This window comes from Cervus canadensis, chromosome 24, assembly GCF_019320065.1.
Source record: "Cervus canadensis isolate Bull #8, Minnesota chromosome 24, ASM1932006v1, whole genome shotgun sequence".
In the NCBI taxonomy this organism is placed as follows: Eukaryota; Metazoa; Chordata; class Mammalia; order Artiodactyla; family Cervidae; genus Cervus; species Cervus canadensis.
In genome coordinates this window covers 43,737,864-43,754,975 of record NC_057409.1, presented here as the reverse complement: position 1 = coordinate 43,754,975, position 17,112 = coordinate 43,737,864, and the positions used below count along the sequence as shown (strand labels likewise).

At 38.9% G+C, this 17,112-nt stretch overlaps 1 protein-coding gene across 3 annotated transcripts in view; it reads right to left on the bottom strand.

Moving 5' to 3' along the window:
• Positions 1–494: 494 nt before the first annotated feature.
• The window catches only part of ALS2 (alsin Rho guanine nucleotide exchange factor ALS2), a 58,630-nt gene continuing 42,012 nt past the window's right edge, over positions 495–17,112 (bottom strand). For 2 of the 3 annotated variants that reach the window (XM_043445186.1, XM_043445187.1), the window contains exons 20-34: positions 16,526–16,624; positions 15,608–15,772; positions 13,958–14,069; positions 13,662–13,739; positions 11,725–11,858; positions 10,635–10,802; positions 7,147–7,264; positions 6,089–6,246; positions 5,132–5,254; positions 4,438–4,614; positions 3,684–3,729; positions 3,404–3,465; positions 2,677–2,826; positions 2,491–2,587; positions 495–1,842 (exon numbers count right to left, since the gene is read on the bottom strand). In XM_043445186.1, the coding sequence (XP_043301121.1) occupies positions 1,804–1,842; positions 2,491–2,587; positions 2,677–2,826; positions 3,404–3,465; positions 3,684–3,729; positions 4,438–4,614; positions 5,132–5,254; positions 6,089–6,246; positions 7,147–7,264; positions 10,635–10,802; positions 11,725–11,858; positions 13,662–13,739; positions 13,958–14,069; positions 15,608–15,772; positions 16,526–16,624 (1,726 nt within the window). In that variant the 3' untranslated portion in view covers positions 495–1,803. The remainder of the gene's footprint in view (positions 1,843–2,490; positions 2,588–2,676; positions 2,827–3,403; positions 3,466–3,683; positions 3,730–4,437; positions 4,615–5,131; positions 5,255–6,088; positions 6,247–7,146; positions 7,265–10,634; positions 10,803–11,724; positions 11,859–13,661; positions 13,740–13,957; positions 14,070–15,607; positions 15,773–16,525; positions 16,625–17,112) is intronic. The other variant, XM_043445188.1, reaches the window with a different exon arrangement.

Below are 17,112 nucleotides of genomic sequence, written 5' to 3'. Positions count from 1 at the left end.
AAAGTGCTTAACATAAACTAAACTTTAAGTGTTGGTCTCTTTCCAATAATGAGAGGCACATCCTGGTAAATGTTCCCCAAGAAGACATTACAACTGGTATATAATTAACTAATGCCTAATTTTTTAGCCAGAATTTTAAATCCTCCATTTTCCCTTTTCTGAATCTGTTTAGGAGGGGGAAAAATTTAACTTGTAACTATCAAAATACATCTTATTCAAAGAAATAATAGTACCATTTCTCTTAAGACCCTTGTCCTCAGTTTATTAGGGTCAGAAATTTAATTTGTTCTTGTCAGCAAAGGTGCTATAAGTTTATGTCTATTTTAAAGAAAGAGAGCTCTAAAACTCTGTGGGATCTCTGAGGCCTGTACAAAGAGGCATGGATTACAACGCAGGGGGCAAAGCCCCCACCCCCAAATAACTAGACTTGGATTTCTTTTAAATTTTTAGGTGGCCCAGTGTCACTTCTTTCACAATCATAAAACAGCCTCATAAATATGAATGTCTTTTATTATGAAAATTGCTGTTACATTACAGCCAACATTCCAAAACAGTATTTTAATAAACACTTGTCTTGATTATAAAGTAGAGCAGAAACCATGATCCTTTTTCAAAATCGATTAACATCTGCAGATGTTACCATGAAGCAGAAGGAGGACACTCCGAACACTCAGCCTGATGTGGAGGAGATGAGATGGGGAAGAGCACCTATGTCATCCAGAATAGCTACTAGTGTTGTTTGTACAGTGTAAACCAACCACTTACAACAGGACATTTAAAAACGGTGAAAAGCAAAACAATAAAAGGCTGAGGTGTCACAATACTTTTGAGATGGGAAAAGCCAAAGTGAGTTTCCTTTTCCTTCCCCTCTGTGAGTTCAGTGCAAGGTACAGGGAAGAACCACAATACTAGGTCAAGGATGGATGCAGTTCTTTGCTTCCACATTTCCCAGTCTCCAGTCCTATTCTAAAAAACAGCCTGCATGCAAAAACCCTTCAGGCTTTCACAGGTCCTAGAACACAGCATTTGCACGTGGATGAATGAGGTTCCACAGCAGCTCAAAGTCAGTGTCTGAATTCCAGTGTATCCACTCTGGAGCACTGTAAGGAATCCAAGAACACAATTCCTATGTTCTTTCTCATCGGGAGGCAGCAGACTCAATTTGGGTGTGCTCCATGTTTGGGGTCAGGGTGTAGAAGTAGTAACTGCACAGAACCTTGCTATCACGAAAAAATGCTCTGGTGGGAAAACTTAGAAAAAGTTAAAATTGCAGTTTAAAAGTTCCTCTTTCCCCTCCCCTCAGCAAAGAAGCATGGTGCACACATGATTGCAAGGAATTTTGGAAGGCATAGTGTGGCTACTACAGTTTCAAGTACAAAGTGTTCCTTGCAAAGGGGTCTGGGGTGACTGAGGGCAAACCAGAAACCCAAAAACATTCCTCAACCTCTTTAATGTAAGAAGCCACACTGAGAATTTTGTCCTACAGGTTCATGAGCTGGCATACTCTTTACCACAGGAAGGGACAGCCTCGTTTTCCCAACAGCAGACGCATGACACTTGGGAAACCTAACGCAGGCCAGGGCTGGTCTAACCTGACTTCTACCTCCTTTCCCGTCCTCCCTTTCCACCACACAGTCTGTTATTCTGGGCTCAGAGCTCCAACCACTAGCAAGGCTCAGAAATAACAACCACAATAATACAACGTCCTAATTTCAACACTGTTCTTTTTGCTGCTACAGGAAGACACCAGATGGTGCTGGAACACTCTGAACAGATAATCCAGTTGTCAAGCTGTTCGGCAACCTAATTAAGCTTCTCACGCTGGATCTGGTAGTAACATGCCTGAAAGAAAAGTTCAAAACCATTTAAAACTTACTTTAAAAGAAATTACATAAACATAACAATGCACATGGGACTAAGAAAGGAACTCCTTTACGAATACTGAGCGCTCAACAAAATCAGCTGCTTTCATATTTTCCCGTTTTCTTCCAGTCCCCCATCCTATTCCATGTCTACTTTGCCTAGTTATTAATTAGTAGAAATAAAACTTTGTAAAATTCTAATTCTAAAACAGACAAAAAAATTTTTTCCAAGCTGTTTAACATCTGTCATTAAGTAGAAATATCTTAATTTGCTAAGCCACTGCTGACCAGACATTTAGAATATGCTGATGATCAGTATAAGGTATATAAACAAGTGTAATCAGAATCACCAACATGTTTGATAAACACACAGGTTGATATTAAGCATCATTTCAGACCTACTGAGTCAGAGGATTGGATAACTTGCTTTAGTATTTTGAGACTGACCATTTCTACTTTTCTTTAATATAGTATATATTTTAAAATATTAACAATATGTGCTCCAAAGGCACTTAATGTTTGCATTGAAGTTTTATATAAAAGAAGGTGGTTAATGAAAGAGTCACAATATGGCAAATGAAGGAGAGATTTTAACATAATAAAATATTAAATAATATCTATACTTTACCTTCAGAGTAGTGAACATTATACCCTGTTCTCCATGCTGAAGATATGGGTCCATTAGATCCTCGATGAGGTGTACCTCAGAGCCTAAATTCCTAATCCTGCCCCAACGAGAAAGAGATATTGAGTTACTTCTGCTTATATGTACGTCCTACTTCTGAATCTATTTAAGTCAGAAGAGATTGGTCACCTGGCCCGGAGCACCACATATAAGAAAACAGGGAATAAGTCATCCATGGACCACAGGAAGTCTTCCTGAAGTGACGCCAGGACACTCTGAGAGATCTCTTCAAAAGTCTGCTGGATGACTTTCAGTTTGTCTGATGGGGTAAATGTTGTGCTGTCGTAAAAAAAAAAAAAAAAAATTAAAAACTAAAAATAAATGACAAAATATAGCCTCTGGTTGTTTTCTTAGTAGAGCCATTTGATATTGTTTGATAATATACTCTAAGGGCTCATGTGCCTTAAGCTGGACACATCAGGCAGAAGGAGTCACTGGAAGGGATGACCTCTGTAAGCTTGTGATTCTTTGAGGAAAGAAGCTTCCAACTATGAATGGTTCACATGAAAGAATTCACTAAGTCACAGATCACCTCCTTTTACCCACCTGGAACCTTATTGTCCTAATACATGCTCTTCGCTGAGTAAGAAGCTTAATTTCCATTTGGCTAAAGATATGATTATGTAGATAAATTTCTGGGTATGTTCTCCACCACTTCTGTAAATGCAAGGGCCTTGTAGAGTAAAAGGTAACCCAAATGTCTCAAGAGTCTTTCTGATACCCAGGCTGAGTTTGACACCATCTTGGGGGGTTGGGTGTGGGGTACTAGAGTTTAGGTAAATATAAGATCTCATTAATATCTTAATAAACTAACCACTCCTTTGATTTACATAATTTTCAACAAAGCAGAGATCACCTGATCTGCTGCAGACATTCCACAGCTGAGGCAAAACAAGCATCTTTTGTGGTTGGCAAAACCTGCAAAAAAAAAAAGGACTGATAAAGGTCAAAGAAGAAAGCTGTCTTTTGCAGTGACAATAAACATAAGTGACACCAATCACAGAATGTGTTATCTTAAGTGAGTAACTTATACTTGTATACTACACTATCAAAGTAAAATGGAAATTTTTTTGCTATCTCTAATCCCCCACAGCAAACAAAAGCATATACGCTAAGGAAACTAAAATTCACTATACCTTTTTACTCTCTCCAAGGACTGACAAGGTCACTGGCCAAAATTTCCTACAATGGAATCCATACGTTGTTAATATGTGTTTGTGTCTTATGGTAGATTAAGCCCCCAAAAAACAGTTAATGACTAGATTGACTTTCCGGTCCCCACTTAAAATAACTATTTCAGTTACTTAGTTTTTACTATTGAACCAGTCCATTGAAAAAATTTACTTTCCAATTAAGGCTCAATCACTTTTTTCTAATAGCACAAATCTATAATTATTGGGTGCTGGGGTAATCAGCTTTATCATAACACTTCTAGAAAGTATAATTATTGAATGTTTCCTTGGATTACAGGAAACAACAACCTACAATAAAAAAGGGCACTTCTAAACTTTTAATTAGAAATTAAGGATGGGAAGGGAGGGAGCGAAGAGAAGAGAAAAGAAGGGAAAGAAGAATGCCAGAGACTGAATACAATTAACTTTTTCTGAAAATGTGAAGGTATGTACTTGGCTTTGAAGAACTGCAAAGTATCAGTCAGGAAAAACTCAAATTATTTACATATATTCAGAAGAATAATCAGATTTCAAACTCATATCTACAGATTCTCAGAAGTAAAGATTTTTAAATATCACTATTTTGCTAAAGACAGGCAGTAAGTAAATAAACTACAAATCATATATTTAATTAAATATCAAAGTACCAAATTCCTGGTAATGCTGTTTGTATTTTGAGTTAAAACCACTAGATCCCATTCATAATTACTGTACTGACCTCTGCACCCCAAGGAAGCCCAAAAGAGCAAGGTCTGCCTGCTTATTCAGCCGGAGAACACATTCCCAGTAGATGTCCTCCTCACGATCATTGTCCAGGGCGTACAGCATGAACAGTGGTGGGTACAGCCGAGGTAGGAGCACCGGAAGCAGTAACCCAGAACCTGTTACCACATAGCTACAAAACAGCACAGGGAGACGGAGAACCCTTAATATTAAAACCGAACATTGAATCAAACATGGAGCTTCATTTTCTACAAGTGGAAAGTAAAGGTAGGAAATTTTGAGTAAAGAAGCAGTTCTATTACTTCTTTTATGTAAGCAGTTAACATGAGAAGTTTACCTATGGCCCCAGAGTTTTGTCTTGGGCTATCTGTGAATTCTTTCCATGGGCTCAAAATCTAAATGAAAGTCCACTGTGTTTCCATTTTAAGGCTGACTTCTCTGTTGAACTGGGGCAAAATGATATACTTTGCTCATCAGGCTTTGTGCCTAGTCATCTGTGGTTACAGTTTCATGGCATTTGGCTAACAAAACTTGAGACCTAAAAGAAACCTTGGAGATCGCCTAATCCAACCAAACTATTTTAAAAAGAAGGAAACAGATCTAGAGAAAAGAATTTTTCCTGGGATTCTCTGTGTAAGATCACTTGGTTCCCATCCTCCTCTTTACCATCTCCACCCAGCTCTACTCACCCTGGCTCTGGTGATTCAGATCTGGAATCTGACTTCCCAGTGCAGAAGGATTTCCTTTCGGTCGGCAGAGGGGCGGAGAGAGGAATGGTGCTGCCCTCTTCAGGAAGCTCAGGAAATAAGAACCTAAGGAAGAATAAAAAAAATCATACAGTTATACCTTTAGAGTGAATAAAAAGTAAAAACACATTTCCATTATTTAATCTACTTAAGGACCAATTAAATCAAGCTTCATATCAACTATTAATGAAAATGTTAATTCCCTTAAGAGTCTTAACTAATGCTTAATTACAGAATAGAATTAGCAACATAGCTAATGAATGTGTGTGTGTGCTCAGTCGTGTCCCACTCTTTGCGACCCTGTGAACTATAGCCTGCCAGGCTCCTCTGTCCATGGGATTCTCCAGACAAGAATACTGGAGTAGGCTGCCAATTCCTCCTCCAGGGGATCTGCCCGACCCAGGGATTGAACCTGCATCGCTTGTATCTCCTATACTGGGAGGCAGGTTCTTTATCACTGCACCACCTGGGATGCCTGACAGGATATAAATACTCAAGGATAAAACTTCCTATTAGACTTTGTCTTCTCCAGGTTTTAGGTTAGGCTAGGTTTTAGAGACACAACTTTGCCTAGAGATTAAATCCAAATAAGACTCCTATACATCATACCAAAATTGGTATTAAAGATTTATTTTTAGCCTTCTATTATACTTAACGAGTAAGAAAGACATAAAGGAAATAAGTTACAATGGCTATGAACACAAAGTAAAAATGTGTTTTCACTAATCCCCTGAAGGATCTGTGGCATAAAACCATTTTCCTGATGAATAATTTCTGCAGTAAAGGGGAACCATTCATGACTCCTTGCAAAGCTGTAATCTCTAGATTCATGGTAAAGCCACCCAAGCATGAGTATAAACTAGTATTTCCACACCTTGGTGACATGAAAAGCTCTCTCACCTCACCAGCTGGAAAATTCGCTTAAGGTAGGACTTAATCTCCTTCACAGCCTCCTGCAGTAGCCGGCGGTTGGCTCCCACACCCACATATGTCATTCTATACACTGCGACCAGAGTCTCCACGAGCCTGCCCAGCGGGTGCAGAGGGGTGTCACAGGCCTGAGCAGGAAGAAAACCAACACAGCCAGTGTGCACCAACAGCAGAAACAATCAAAATAAACAATTTCAAAAATGATAAACAATTTTCAAGGCATCAAGAGACTACTTTTTGGACCAGGAATATTTAAATGCTTCAACTTCTCTGAAAGCATTAATTCTACCCAAATTACATGGAGTAGGAACTCTTAATCAAAGAATCCTATTAACATTTTGGGAAAATAGCTTTGGATATACTGATACAGAATAACATCATTAAAAGGTTCTAAGGGCATTCCCTGGCAGTCCAGTGGTTAAGACTCTGCACTTGCACTGCACAGGTTCAATCTCTGGTCAGAGAATTGAGACCCCACATGCCGTGTGGCCTGGCCAAAGGAAAAAAGAAGAAGATAACATACCTTAAATGTCAAGAAAAATACATGAAATGTTACCTTGCAGAAAACTGAATACTGAGAGTTGAAACAGTCACTGCTCAGATCCCTTGATTTCTCCTAATACTCCTTCCTGCACCCCTACATCAATGCACGTCATACTTTAAACTGCGGTCTGATTTCACAGGGTTGGAGAAGGCAGCAAAGGCAGTAGAACCACGGGGTGAGGGCAGAGTGCCTTCTTTACAGAACTTCTAGTTTGCCAATGTTACAAACAGAACGCCATTTTAAACTCTGCCCCTAGATGTCCAGAATCCCCTTGAACCTTTACAAAACTTATAAATTTCTACCATCATAATCAGCCAATCTTTAGGTGGAAATGTGCTTTTAGCAGTCAGAGAATTAACAAAAGACATAATAAAAAAGCAAAAACAGGATATGAGTAACAATAACCTGTGAGTACACTGAATGATATACTGTGTTAGTTGTATCATTAATTAACAAGATCAGTGTGGTTCCGATTCTCATTTACCTTTATTAAATATTTCTTAATGTCATCGTATTTCTCCACGGAGAAGGCACCAACATGCTGAGGAATGAATTCCAAACTCTCTAGTGTCTGAGTCTGTGAACGACTTAGTATCTCTGGGCTATAAAAAGGGAAAAGAGAGCCTATCATGTATTTTAAGAAAGCAAGATAATTTTAAGTGCACATGAAGGTCTATTAAGGATGAAATGGGGCAACCATCACAGTGTTCAGCCCAAATGTGCTTACAACTTCTAACTGTCCTGTATTAGATTTATATAAGTTATTTAAAACAGTACTTAATGTTACTCCACACAAACCACAATAAATTAAAGAAAATGTGTCAATATAAACCCTGGTGTTGAAAAACACTGTAATGTTAGCCTGAAGAGAAAACTGGTGACAGACTTGTTAGTGAGGATAGAAATGGAATAAAGGGGAGAGGGAGAGCTAAAGAATAAAGGATGAAATGGAAATGAGCTCAAGATGTAAGGGGATAATGTGGACACTACAACAGGTGGTGGGGTACGCACACAACGGCAAAAGGGAAGCTTCGGACGAAGAGGTTAAGACAAAACACACACTAGCCATCAACTGAACTTTTTCGTATTGGCACTCTATCATTAGATTATAATCAATGAGAAATCAGAAACAGTACACAATTAACACTGATACTATTCTAATAGTATCAATGAACAAATAAGATCTTTGTGGCAGCAATGTGGTTTTACACAAAAGTTCATTCATTCTCACTTCTTGGAAATACCCAACAAGAGTTAACCAAAGTTAACTGGAGGACTCAAGTCTCAATGTCTTGGCCCAGGGGCTCTATCAGCGAAGGCTGACCAACTGCATCCCACAAGGACACATCCACAGCTTTAATCAATCCTGGGAGTTTCCATTTCTTTCACTAATACAGTAGGAGATAAAACTCATAAACTTCATGAATGAAACACTATTATCAATTCCCATTGATCCCCAATACAGGAAAAAACAAAACCAAACCTTCTTTCTATACTGCAGGGATTAGCAAGTTCTTTAGATTCAAATGCTAATCAGCGCTTGCGGAAGTGACTGGCCAAGTTACATACAGAAACATGAAGAATGGCAGATGGAAAAAGAAAAGGAGGAAAATAAGAAAAAGAAAGAAATGAAAAGTACATCTGTAATTTTTCTTTCAGCACTTCCAAATCATTGTGCCATTTCCTTTTGGCCACAAAGGTTTCTGACAACAAAGATGCAGCCATTTGAATTGCTATTGCCATATATATGTAATGCATAATTCTTCTGTAGCTGCTTTCAAGATTTCTTCTTCCAATTTGAATATCACATGTCTGTGCATGGATATCTGGTTTTTTCTAGGATGAAGTTTGTTCAGCTTCTTGAATGTGCAGGTTTATGTGCTGGGCTTTCACCAAACTTGGGAGGAGTTTCCAATCACTACTTATTCAAACATTTTTTCAGCTCTGCAATTTTTCTCCTTTCCTTCTGGGATTCTAAGGACACAAATGTCAGACTCTCAGGTCCTTAGAGCTCTGTTCACTTTTTTTTTCACACTCTGTTGTTCAGCTTAAATAATTTCTATTAGTCTATTTTCAAGTTTACTGACTCTTCTGCTCATTTCCTATCTGCTCCTGAGTCCACCCAATGATTTTTAAAATTTTACTTACTGTATTTTTCAACAATTTTGATTTGGTTCTTCTTTATACCCTCTATTTCTTTGCAGGTATTTTCAATTTTAATATTTGTTTCAAGGATGTTTACAATTTCTCATCTGAATGTTTTTATAATAGCTCCTTTAAAATTCTTGTCATATAATTCCAAAATCTAGGTTAGGGGGTCATGGATGTCTGTTGATTATCTTTCCCCGAATAAGTTCAGATTTCATGTTTCTTTGATTGCCAAGTAATTCTGGTTTATTTCCTGGACATTTTGAGTATTATGCTATGAGATTCTGGGTCTTGTTTATACCCTATTGGGGATGTTGCATCCAAAACATAGTAAACATAGTAGAACTGAAACTGTTGTCTTTACAAGGACCTGCCTATGAAGCTGGCCCTTGGGTGGCACCTGGGAACCAATCCCCTATGCGAATATGAAGCATTTCCTAACTGATAAGGGTATTGTGGCGCTGCCCGTATTAACAAAGTGGTTTATGGTGAACATGTGCTTCCTTCTGGGACTGTGGGATTTTGGCAGCTGGTAGGCTTAAGATGCCTATGTGACCGGTCCTCAGTAAACACCGGGGGCAGTTCATCTCTGATGGGCTTCGCTGAGCAGAAATACCGTGTGTGTGGGGCTGCATTTTACTGCCTAGGGGAGAGTGTGCTGTATGTGAGCCCTCAGAGAAGAAGCGAGCAGGGGAAGCATGCACGTGGATTCCTCCAGACTCCGCATGTGTCTTCTTCCCCCATGACCGGCTGTGGAGCCTTGCCGTGTTGCTGGAACGACTCTGACCTGTGAGCACAACTATACGCTGAGTCACACTGAGTCCCTCCAGTGAACCACTCAATGTGCGGGTGACCTAGGAGTCTCTCAGACACCTGGTATTTTGTTTCAGCTGTCTGTGGGCTGTGGTTCAGTGTCAGGCCACGTCCCGCGGGCCATGCAGGCCTGTCTGGGTCTGTTCCGCGAGTGCCACTCAAGCGTTGGTCTGGGACCTAGGTGGACCGCTTAGCTAATTAGAATCAAATCCACACATGAACAGGTATGGGGTGAGTCCAGGAGTTCATAAACAACTTATCAGGGTTGCTTTCCAAAGTTCCTCTCTCTCTATGACCTCCCCAGCATTTTCTGATTCCCCCTGTAGGTAAGGCTTCCGCCTGAAACTACCCACTTCCATAAAGCAGTGGGAGGACAGAGAGAGAAGCCAACACGGCAGTAAGGTCTGGCCCTGATGACCCACCAGGGAGAAGAAGGGCCCACCCCGGGAGAGCCCTGGCTCCTCCAGGTACTCCTGGCTGCTCCAGCTGCTGCATCGCCGTCCTGCCACAGAAGTGTCTGTAGGCTGAGGCATGAGAAAGGGGAGGAGGAGAGGGAGAGAACCCAGTGTTCTTCCTCCACCCTTTCTGAGCTCTAGGAGTCTCTGGGATCTTTAGCCAGAAACAGAGGCGTTTTTCTGGATCCCTACACCACAGTGTGTGCGTCTAGTTTCAAGTTATACCGAGTTCAAGCTGAGAAACGCTGAGGTTAAAAAAACTTGTAAGCTCTCCACCGGTCGGGTGGCACGCTGAATTCAGGTGCTCTCCCCCAATAATCTGCTGACACGTGCTCTTCAGAGTTTTGAACAGCTCACCGTGTATTCTGCCTGCATTTTATATTAGTAGTTGAGTTCAGTAGAAGACACAGGGAGGCGTGTTTTATCCATCCTTACCCAGAAGTACATCACTGACTTCTAAACTGTACTTAAAACCTAAATGTGGAAATCCTTAACAACCTACTCGCTTCAGGTTTCGTCTCCCACCAGGCTCTGTGCTGGGCAGGCATCCACGCACCTGTCTCTATGCTGGCGCCGACTGGTGGTCAGGGCCACGGCGATATTGTCCCATGCTTTCCAGACTTCCCCTTGGCCTGGGTTCTCACAGCCGAGCTGATGCCAGCACTCATCAAACACGGCTTTCCACTTCTCATCAGCTGGTACCGCCAGGTTTCCAAGCTTCCTGCTAATAAGGTTATGTCAGATTTTTACTGATCACTTATTTTTGTGCAAATATCCTAAGGAATAGAAACTTTCTAATAATATACGAACTGTAAATACTTCTGTGACAAAAGCTGCCCAAGTTGATAGTGGCTCCATTGTTTAAAGACTGAATAAAAAGTGTAAAGGGATGGTTTTTAGCTACTTAGTGTTTATTAGATACTAAAGTGTATGAACTGTTAAGTATGAAGCACATCAGATTTGTCTCCTTTGCTTTCTACATTTCTACAGAATTGATTTTGAAAAACTGATTCCTACCAAAAAGAGAAGTTTCTGTGCCTTGCATATCTCACAGTAAGAGCTGAAACATACATTATGCACCAGCTTCTAAAAATACTCTTTAAGAATAAACATGCTACAGAAAGCATATCACGCTCCCATGAAAACAAAGAATCTGAGATGCTATCAAAATACAAAAACAAAGCAGAAGCTGGAATCAGTAAAGGAAAATAAACGTGCCAAAAACCTAGAGAAAGAACACAATACACTTAGTGACTTTGATTTTTTCCCATATATGCAGCGTATACTATTCCACTTATTGTATTTCTAGGGCTGATCTTTACTTTTCAAAATCAAGTTGTGTAGAGCTTCCATTTTAAAAGGTCCTCTTTCGATCAACTTGGATTCCTGCACCATTAACAGTAAGATCATTCCTGCACATAGAACTTTCATCAGTTTAAACACTTATGCTCTGAGGCTATAATCTAAGACAAGACTGTAGACTTAGCTATCTGTAGCAGTGTCAGTTTATGATTTGGGGTTATACACTGCTTACAAAAACAGATTTTAAAAACTTGTTCTGCATTTGAAATATTAATCACTTTTTACAAAAGCAAGACAACTCAAAACATTCAATAATTAATCCATAATTAACAGTCATTACTCACAAAGCTTTAGGTCTGTCTTTATCACTCTCATACAGACTAGGCTTGAAGTATGTTCCAGTGATTTTGATCCCAGATCCCCATTCTCCACTAAAATAACCTTCAATGTAATCTCCATTTGGCATAGTCAGTGTTCCCTAGGTAATGGCAGAGAAAATGTGGAATTACAGGAAGTATTTCCAGTCTTAAAAATCAAGCGGGGCGGGGGCGGGGGGGGGGGCAGACAGCACTAAATGGTTGGCATTTTCACTTTTAACTAGTCCCTAATCCTTAAAAAAAAAGTGTATGTATATGCATGTGCAAAAAGAGTATATGAAAATAACCCATGGGTTAAAGAAAAAGAAATAACAAATAAAACTGTTAAAATACTTTGAGCTGTATAAAATGAATACACGACTTATCTAAATTGATGCAATGCTACAAAAGCAGTGCTTAGAGGCAAACTTAAAGCTGTAAATGTCTATATTATAAAAAAAATCTGAAATCAATAATCTAAAATTCCACCTCACAAAACTAGAAAAAAGCAAACTAAACCCAAAGCAAGAAGATACTAAAGATTAGAGTAAAAATCAATGAGAAAGAAAATAAGAGATAAAAAACAATGAAACCAAAAGTTGCTTCTTTGAAAAGATATGAAAACTTGACACACATTTAACTGGATTGACTAAGAAAAAAAGACCAACACTTAACTAAACTGATCAAGAAAAAGAGAAGACATAAAATAGAAAATCAAAAAACAGAGGATGTTAAAATGCAATAAGCTATAAACAAGTAAATTCTTAAAATGTCAAAATATTTGAAAATATACATTTCACCAAAGAAGACGGATGAATTGCTAGTAAGTACTTGAAGATATGCTCTATAGTGAGATTATTAATCACTAGAGAAATGTTCATTAAAACCATGAGGTTTCAGTTCACATCCCCTAGAATGACAAAGAGGAAAAAAGAAAATAATACTGGCAAACGTGTGAAGAAATTAGAATCCTTATACATTGACTCTAGGAAAGTAAAATGATGCAGCCCCTTTGGAAAATAGTTTGGCCATTTCTTAGTATGTTAAACATCAATTTTCCATACAACCCAGCAACTATACTCCTAGGTATCCACCTGGGAGAAATGAGAACACATGTTCACACAAGAAGTGGAAATGGAAAACAGAAACAAACTCAGAGACAGAAAACAAACCTGTGGTTTTGAAATTGGAATGGATAGGATGTGAACAAATTAGGGGTACGGGCTTAACAGACACAAAGTACTATGTGCACAGTAGATAAGCAACAAGGATACACTGTATGGCACAGGGAATTATACCCTTTATCTCGCAATAACCTATAATAGGGGCAAAATCTGCAAAAATACTGAGTAGTCATGCTATACATCTGAAACTAACACAACATTATAGATCAATCATAATTCAATTAAAAAAAGAAGAAAAGTTGTTGTAGTTAACTTCACTATACACAGTAGCCTAAAGTTGAAAACAGTCTAAAGTTTAAAATAATCCAGTGCCCATCAACTAGTAAGGGACAAACGAAATGTGGTTTGGAATGCTGTTCCGCAATAAAAAAGTAATAAAATATTGCGCATGCCACAACACATAAAAATCTCAGAAACATGCTAAGTGTGCGAAGCCACACAAAAGAAAACCCTTGTTGTGTGATTCCAACTACCTGAAAGGACCTGAAAGGGCAAATCTATAAAGTTAATCAGAGGTCGCCTGGGGCCGGAAGTGGAACCAGGGAATGATTATAACCGAGCAGGAGATGGTGTTGGAAATGATCTCAAACTGGATCGTGGTAATGGTTGTACAACTCTGCATACGTACTAAAAAAATCACTGAAATGCACACTTGAAACAGTTAAATTTTATTGGAGGCTAGCTTTTTTAAAGATCAAGAAAAAATCAGTAGAAGATTATTAAGAGAAAAAAGTTTCCAACCTTTCCACTGAGGGTCCAGTCATCTGAAAATTCCCCCTCATAGATAGTATCATCTTCAGAAAGTAAAACCCCATTTCCCTATGTGAAAAAACAAAACAAAAATCACAACACTTAAAACATGCAGCAACTTAGGGTCTTTGTAGCCATATCCTCCAAAGCCTTACATAATCTTAAAAAAAAAAGATAAGAAAAATTGTATTAGGGAAGGTGGAACATTAATAAAAAGATGACTTAAAAATTAAGGACTAGGAGTTTTAAAAAGTCAACTGTAACTATATGCAAAACAATCCACTTACCATCATTTTATTAAGATGGAAGTTGCCTTCATAGTATAAACCAAACTGGGTAACTACTACACCATTGCCTTGGCATACATCATCTTGCCACAGTCCCATATACTTCTCCCCTCTGCAGAGAAATAGAAAAAGAAATTAAAAGAAGTTTAAAAATCAGTGATGATAAGGATGAGGCAGGGAAAAAACAGTGATCACATGGAAGACACCAAGCATCAGCCCTAGGTTAGTATCTGTCGCATTTCACTAATTAAGTGCCAACGCTGTCTCCTCCAACATGGGACAGTGTGACTGCAAACACATCCCACTCTGAGCACTGTCCTCACAGGACCTGGTGGCTCAGATGATAAAGAATCCGCCTGCAACGCGGGAGATCTGGTTCAAACCCCGGGTTGGGAAGATCCCCTGGAGAAGGGAATGGCTACCCACTCCTGTGTTCTGACCTGGAGAATTCCACAGACAGAGAAGCATGGCGGGCTACAGTCCATGGGGTTGCAAAGAGTCAGACACAACCGAGTGATTAACACACATAGATCAGACATAGATCTGTATATACTTTCAGGGCTTCCTTGATAATTGTAAAATATTTAATTAATGCCAAGAATTCAACTCGAAACAATGTCATTCAAAAGGTGAACTTAAACCTATGCACAATTTTTCTTAACCAAAGTTTACTGACTTAAATGGGGCTTATCAAAAAAGCAGGCTCATTCTTCCACCTACTCAAACTCAGAGAAATCTTCCTAATCTCCACTAAAAAAATCAAATGAGTACAAACTACCGGTTAAATAACCGTGGATTTTAGTAACTACAGCAAAAATTTTCAGTCCCACATTATGCCAATAACATGTGTGTGCTGCGTTGCTTCAGTCGTGTCCGACTCTGTGCGCCCCTACAGACTGTAGCTCACCAGGCTCCTCTGTCCCTGGGATTCTCCAGACAAGAATACTGGAGTGGGTTGCCATGCCATCCCCCAGGGGACCTTCCCAGCCCAGGGATCAAACCCACGTCTTTTACGTCTCCTGCACTCACAGGCGGGTTCTTTACCACCAGCAACACCTGGGAAGCCCCGACAATAACATGAGGGGGAGATTATACATTCAGTCTAAAAGCAAATCAGGCCGCACCAAATACAGAGGCAAAAAACTATATTCCTCCCCAAAGTTTAGTTCATTGAATTTAACCAAGTTTGATTCCTGGTGGCTGGCATGGTAACAAGTCAGAGGCTTGACAGGAACAGCTACATAGAAAGGTGTTTAGATACTATTTTATAATCCCAAAAGGGAATTTTCACTGATCTTCCTAACTTTTTATTCCTATTATCTACTGACTGCATTAAAGGTTTTTCTTTGTATAATAGTCATAGATTTGGTAGCCCCTTTGAGACATGAAAAGCTTTGTAGGGGTGAAGCTTTAAGGAAAATCATACCAATGTTAATTTTGAATGATCCAGATCTTGTATAGAAGTAACCTGTTGTCTGGTTCACAACCAAATGAATAAAATGACACCTGATAACTCTATTTTCTTATTAAAAATGTTCTCAGTATTGTCCAATTAATACACTTAGCCTTCATAAAATCATCTTTTTTTAGAGACGTGTAGGAACCTTATCCCCTCAACTAAACTGAGAGAGCAGAAGCATAATACTGTACCTTGTGATATCATCAAAGACACCGTATCCTGCTTTCTTATCCATTACCCACTGGCCAATGAACATACTGGGAGAAGAGGAAGTCAGCTTTCCGCTTCGCAGGAGACCATGACCATGACGCATATTATCTTGAAAACAGCCTTCAAACACTTCACCAGAGGCATAACTGTGGTTAGAAAGAATGGATAAAGATCACAAGCATACTGAATTCTGATGCTCATTTTTACAAAGTTTAGGAAATTCAAAATTATACTCATGTCTCACTGGTAGCTCTATTTGTTTATTTATATGACTATTTTTCACCAATCAAATATCTCATTTTTGAAAGACTGGGTTTAAGAAGCTGAAGGTGTTATGGGGGGAATTTTATGTTAACATGAGGGAAAATGTGTCCCTTATGGGAAAATGAAATAATGAGTGATCTCTGAAAGAATGACAGGTTTTATCCATAGTAGAGCTATGCAGTAAATATCAGATAAATTCACAAGCAAGATATCTAGGAGATTCTATGAGAAAGTTATGGTTTACAATGATTTTACAGTTTTAAGAACTAAATAATAAGCTAATATCTTCATCCTGTGATAGATGAGAGGCTGATATTTAAAAGAAGAGTCAACACATTTTCAGTCATTAGGGACAAGTAAAATTTACTGCATGGAAACAGAACATTCAGGTTTACATGATTTTTTTTTCTTTTAAATTTAATTGGAAGATAATGGCTTCACAACATTGTATTGACTTCTGCCATACAGCAATGTAAATCAGCCCTAAGTATACACATGCCCCCTCCCTCCTGAACCTCTCTCCCACCTCCCGCCCCATCCCGCCCCTCAGGCTGTCAGAGTACTGCCGTGAGCTCCCCATGTTAAACAGCAACTTCTCATTAGCAACCAGTTAGCAACCTTTCCAATGCTATTACCTGTAGACTCCTTGACCACACATTTTTCCTTCTTTCCAATGGCCTACATAATGGTCTTCTTTGTTCAGTGCTTTGTTTGGGATTCTATACTCTCCATATCTGCCAAGGAAAATAAAAACATTTTAAGATACATGTATGACATACTCACTTTTGGTATGAATATATTGGTAAATATAACAAGAACAGAGAAAAGATCTACCTAGAAGAGTAAATGGGTTACTGGTTTATGTGGTTACCTATTACCTAAGCTATTTGGCAAGTCTTAGAGGAATGGGACATCAACACCATTACAGAGTAATTAGGTGTTTTATCCCAAGTCCAATGAAAAACAGAAAATCTGTGTCCTAGGCCTATTTTTGCCCCCAGTTAGCTGCATCACCTTGGGTAAGTTTAGGTACCCAGCTCCCTCATCTGTGCAACAAGGCAGGTAAATCAAGAGTATCTCAAGTCTCTTCTCATTCTGAAATTCTATGAAATAGAGATTAAAAGACATCAAAATTTATACTATCACACACACAAAAATCACCTACCCAATTTATATAATAATCTTTTTATATAGTAAAATAAAATTAGTTCTCTAACATGAA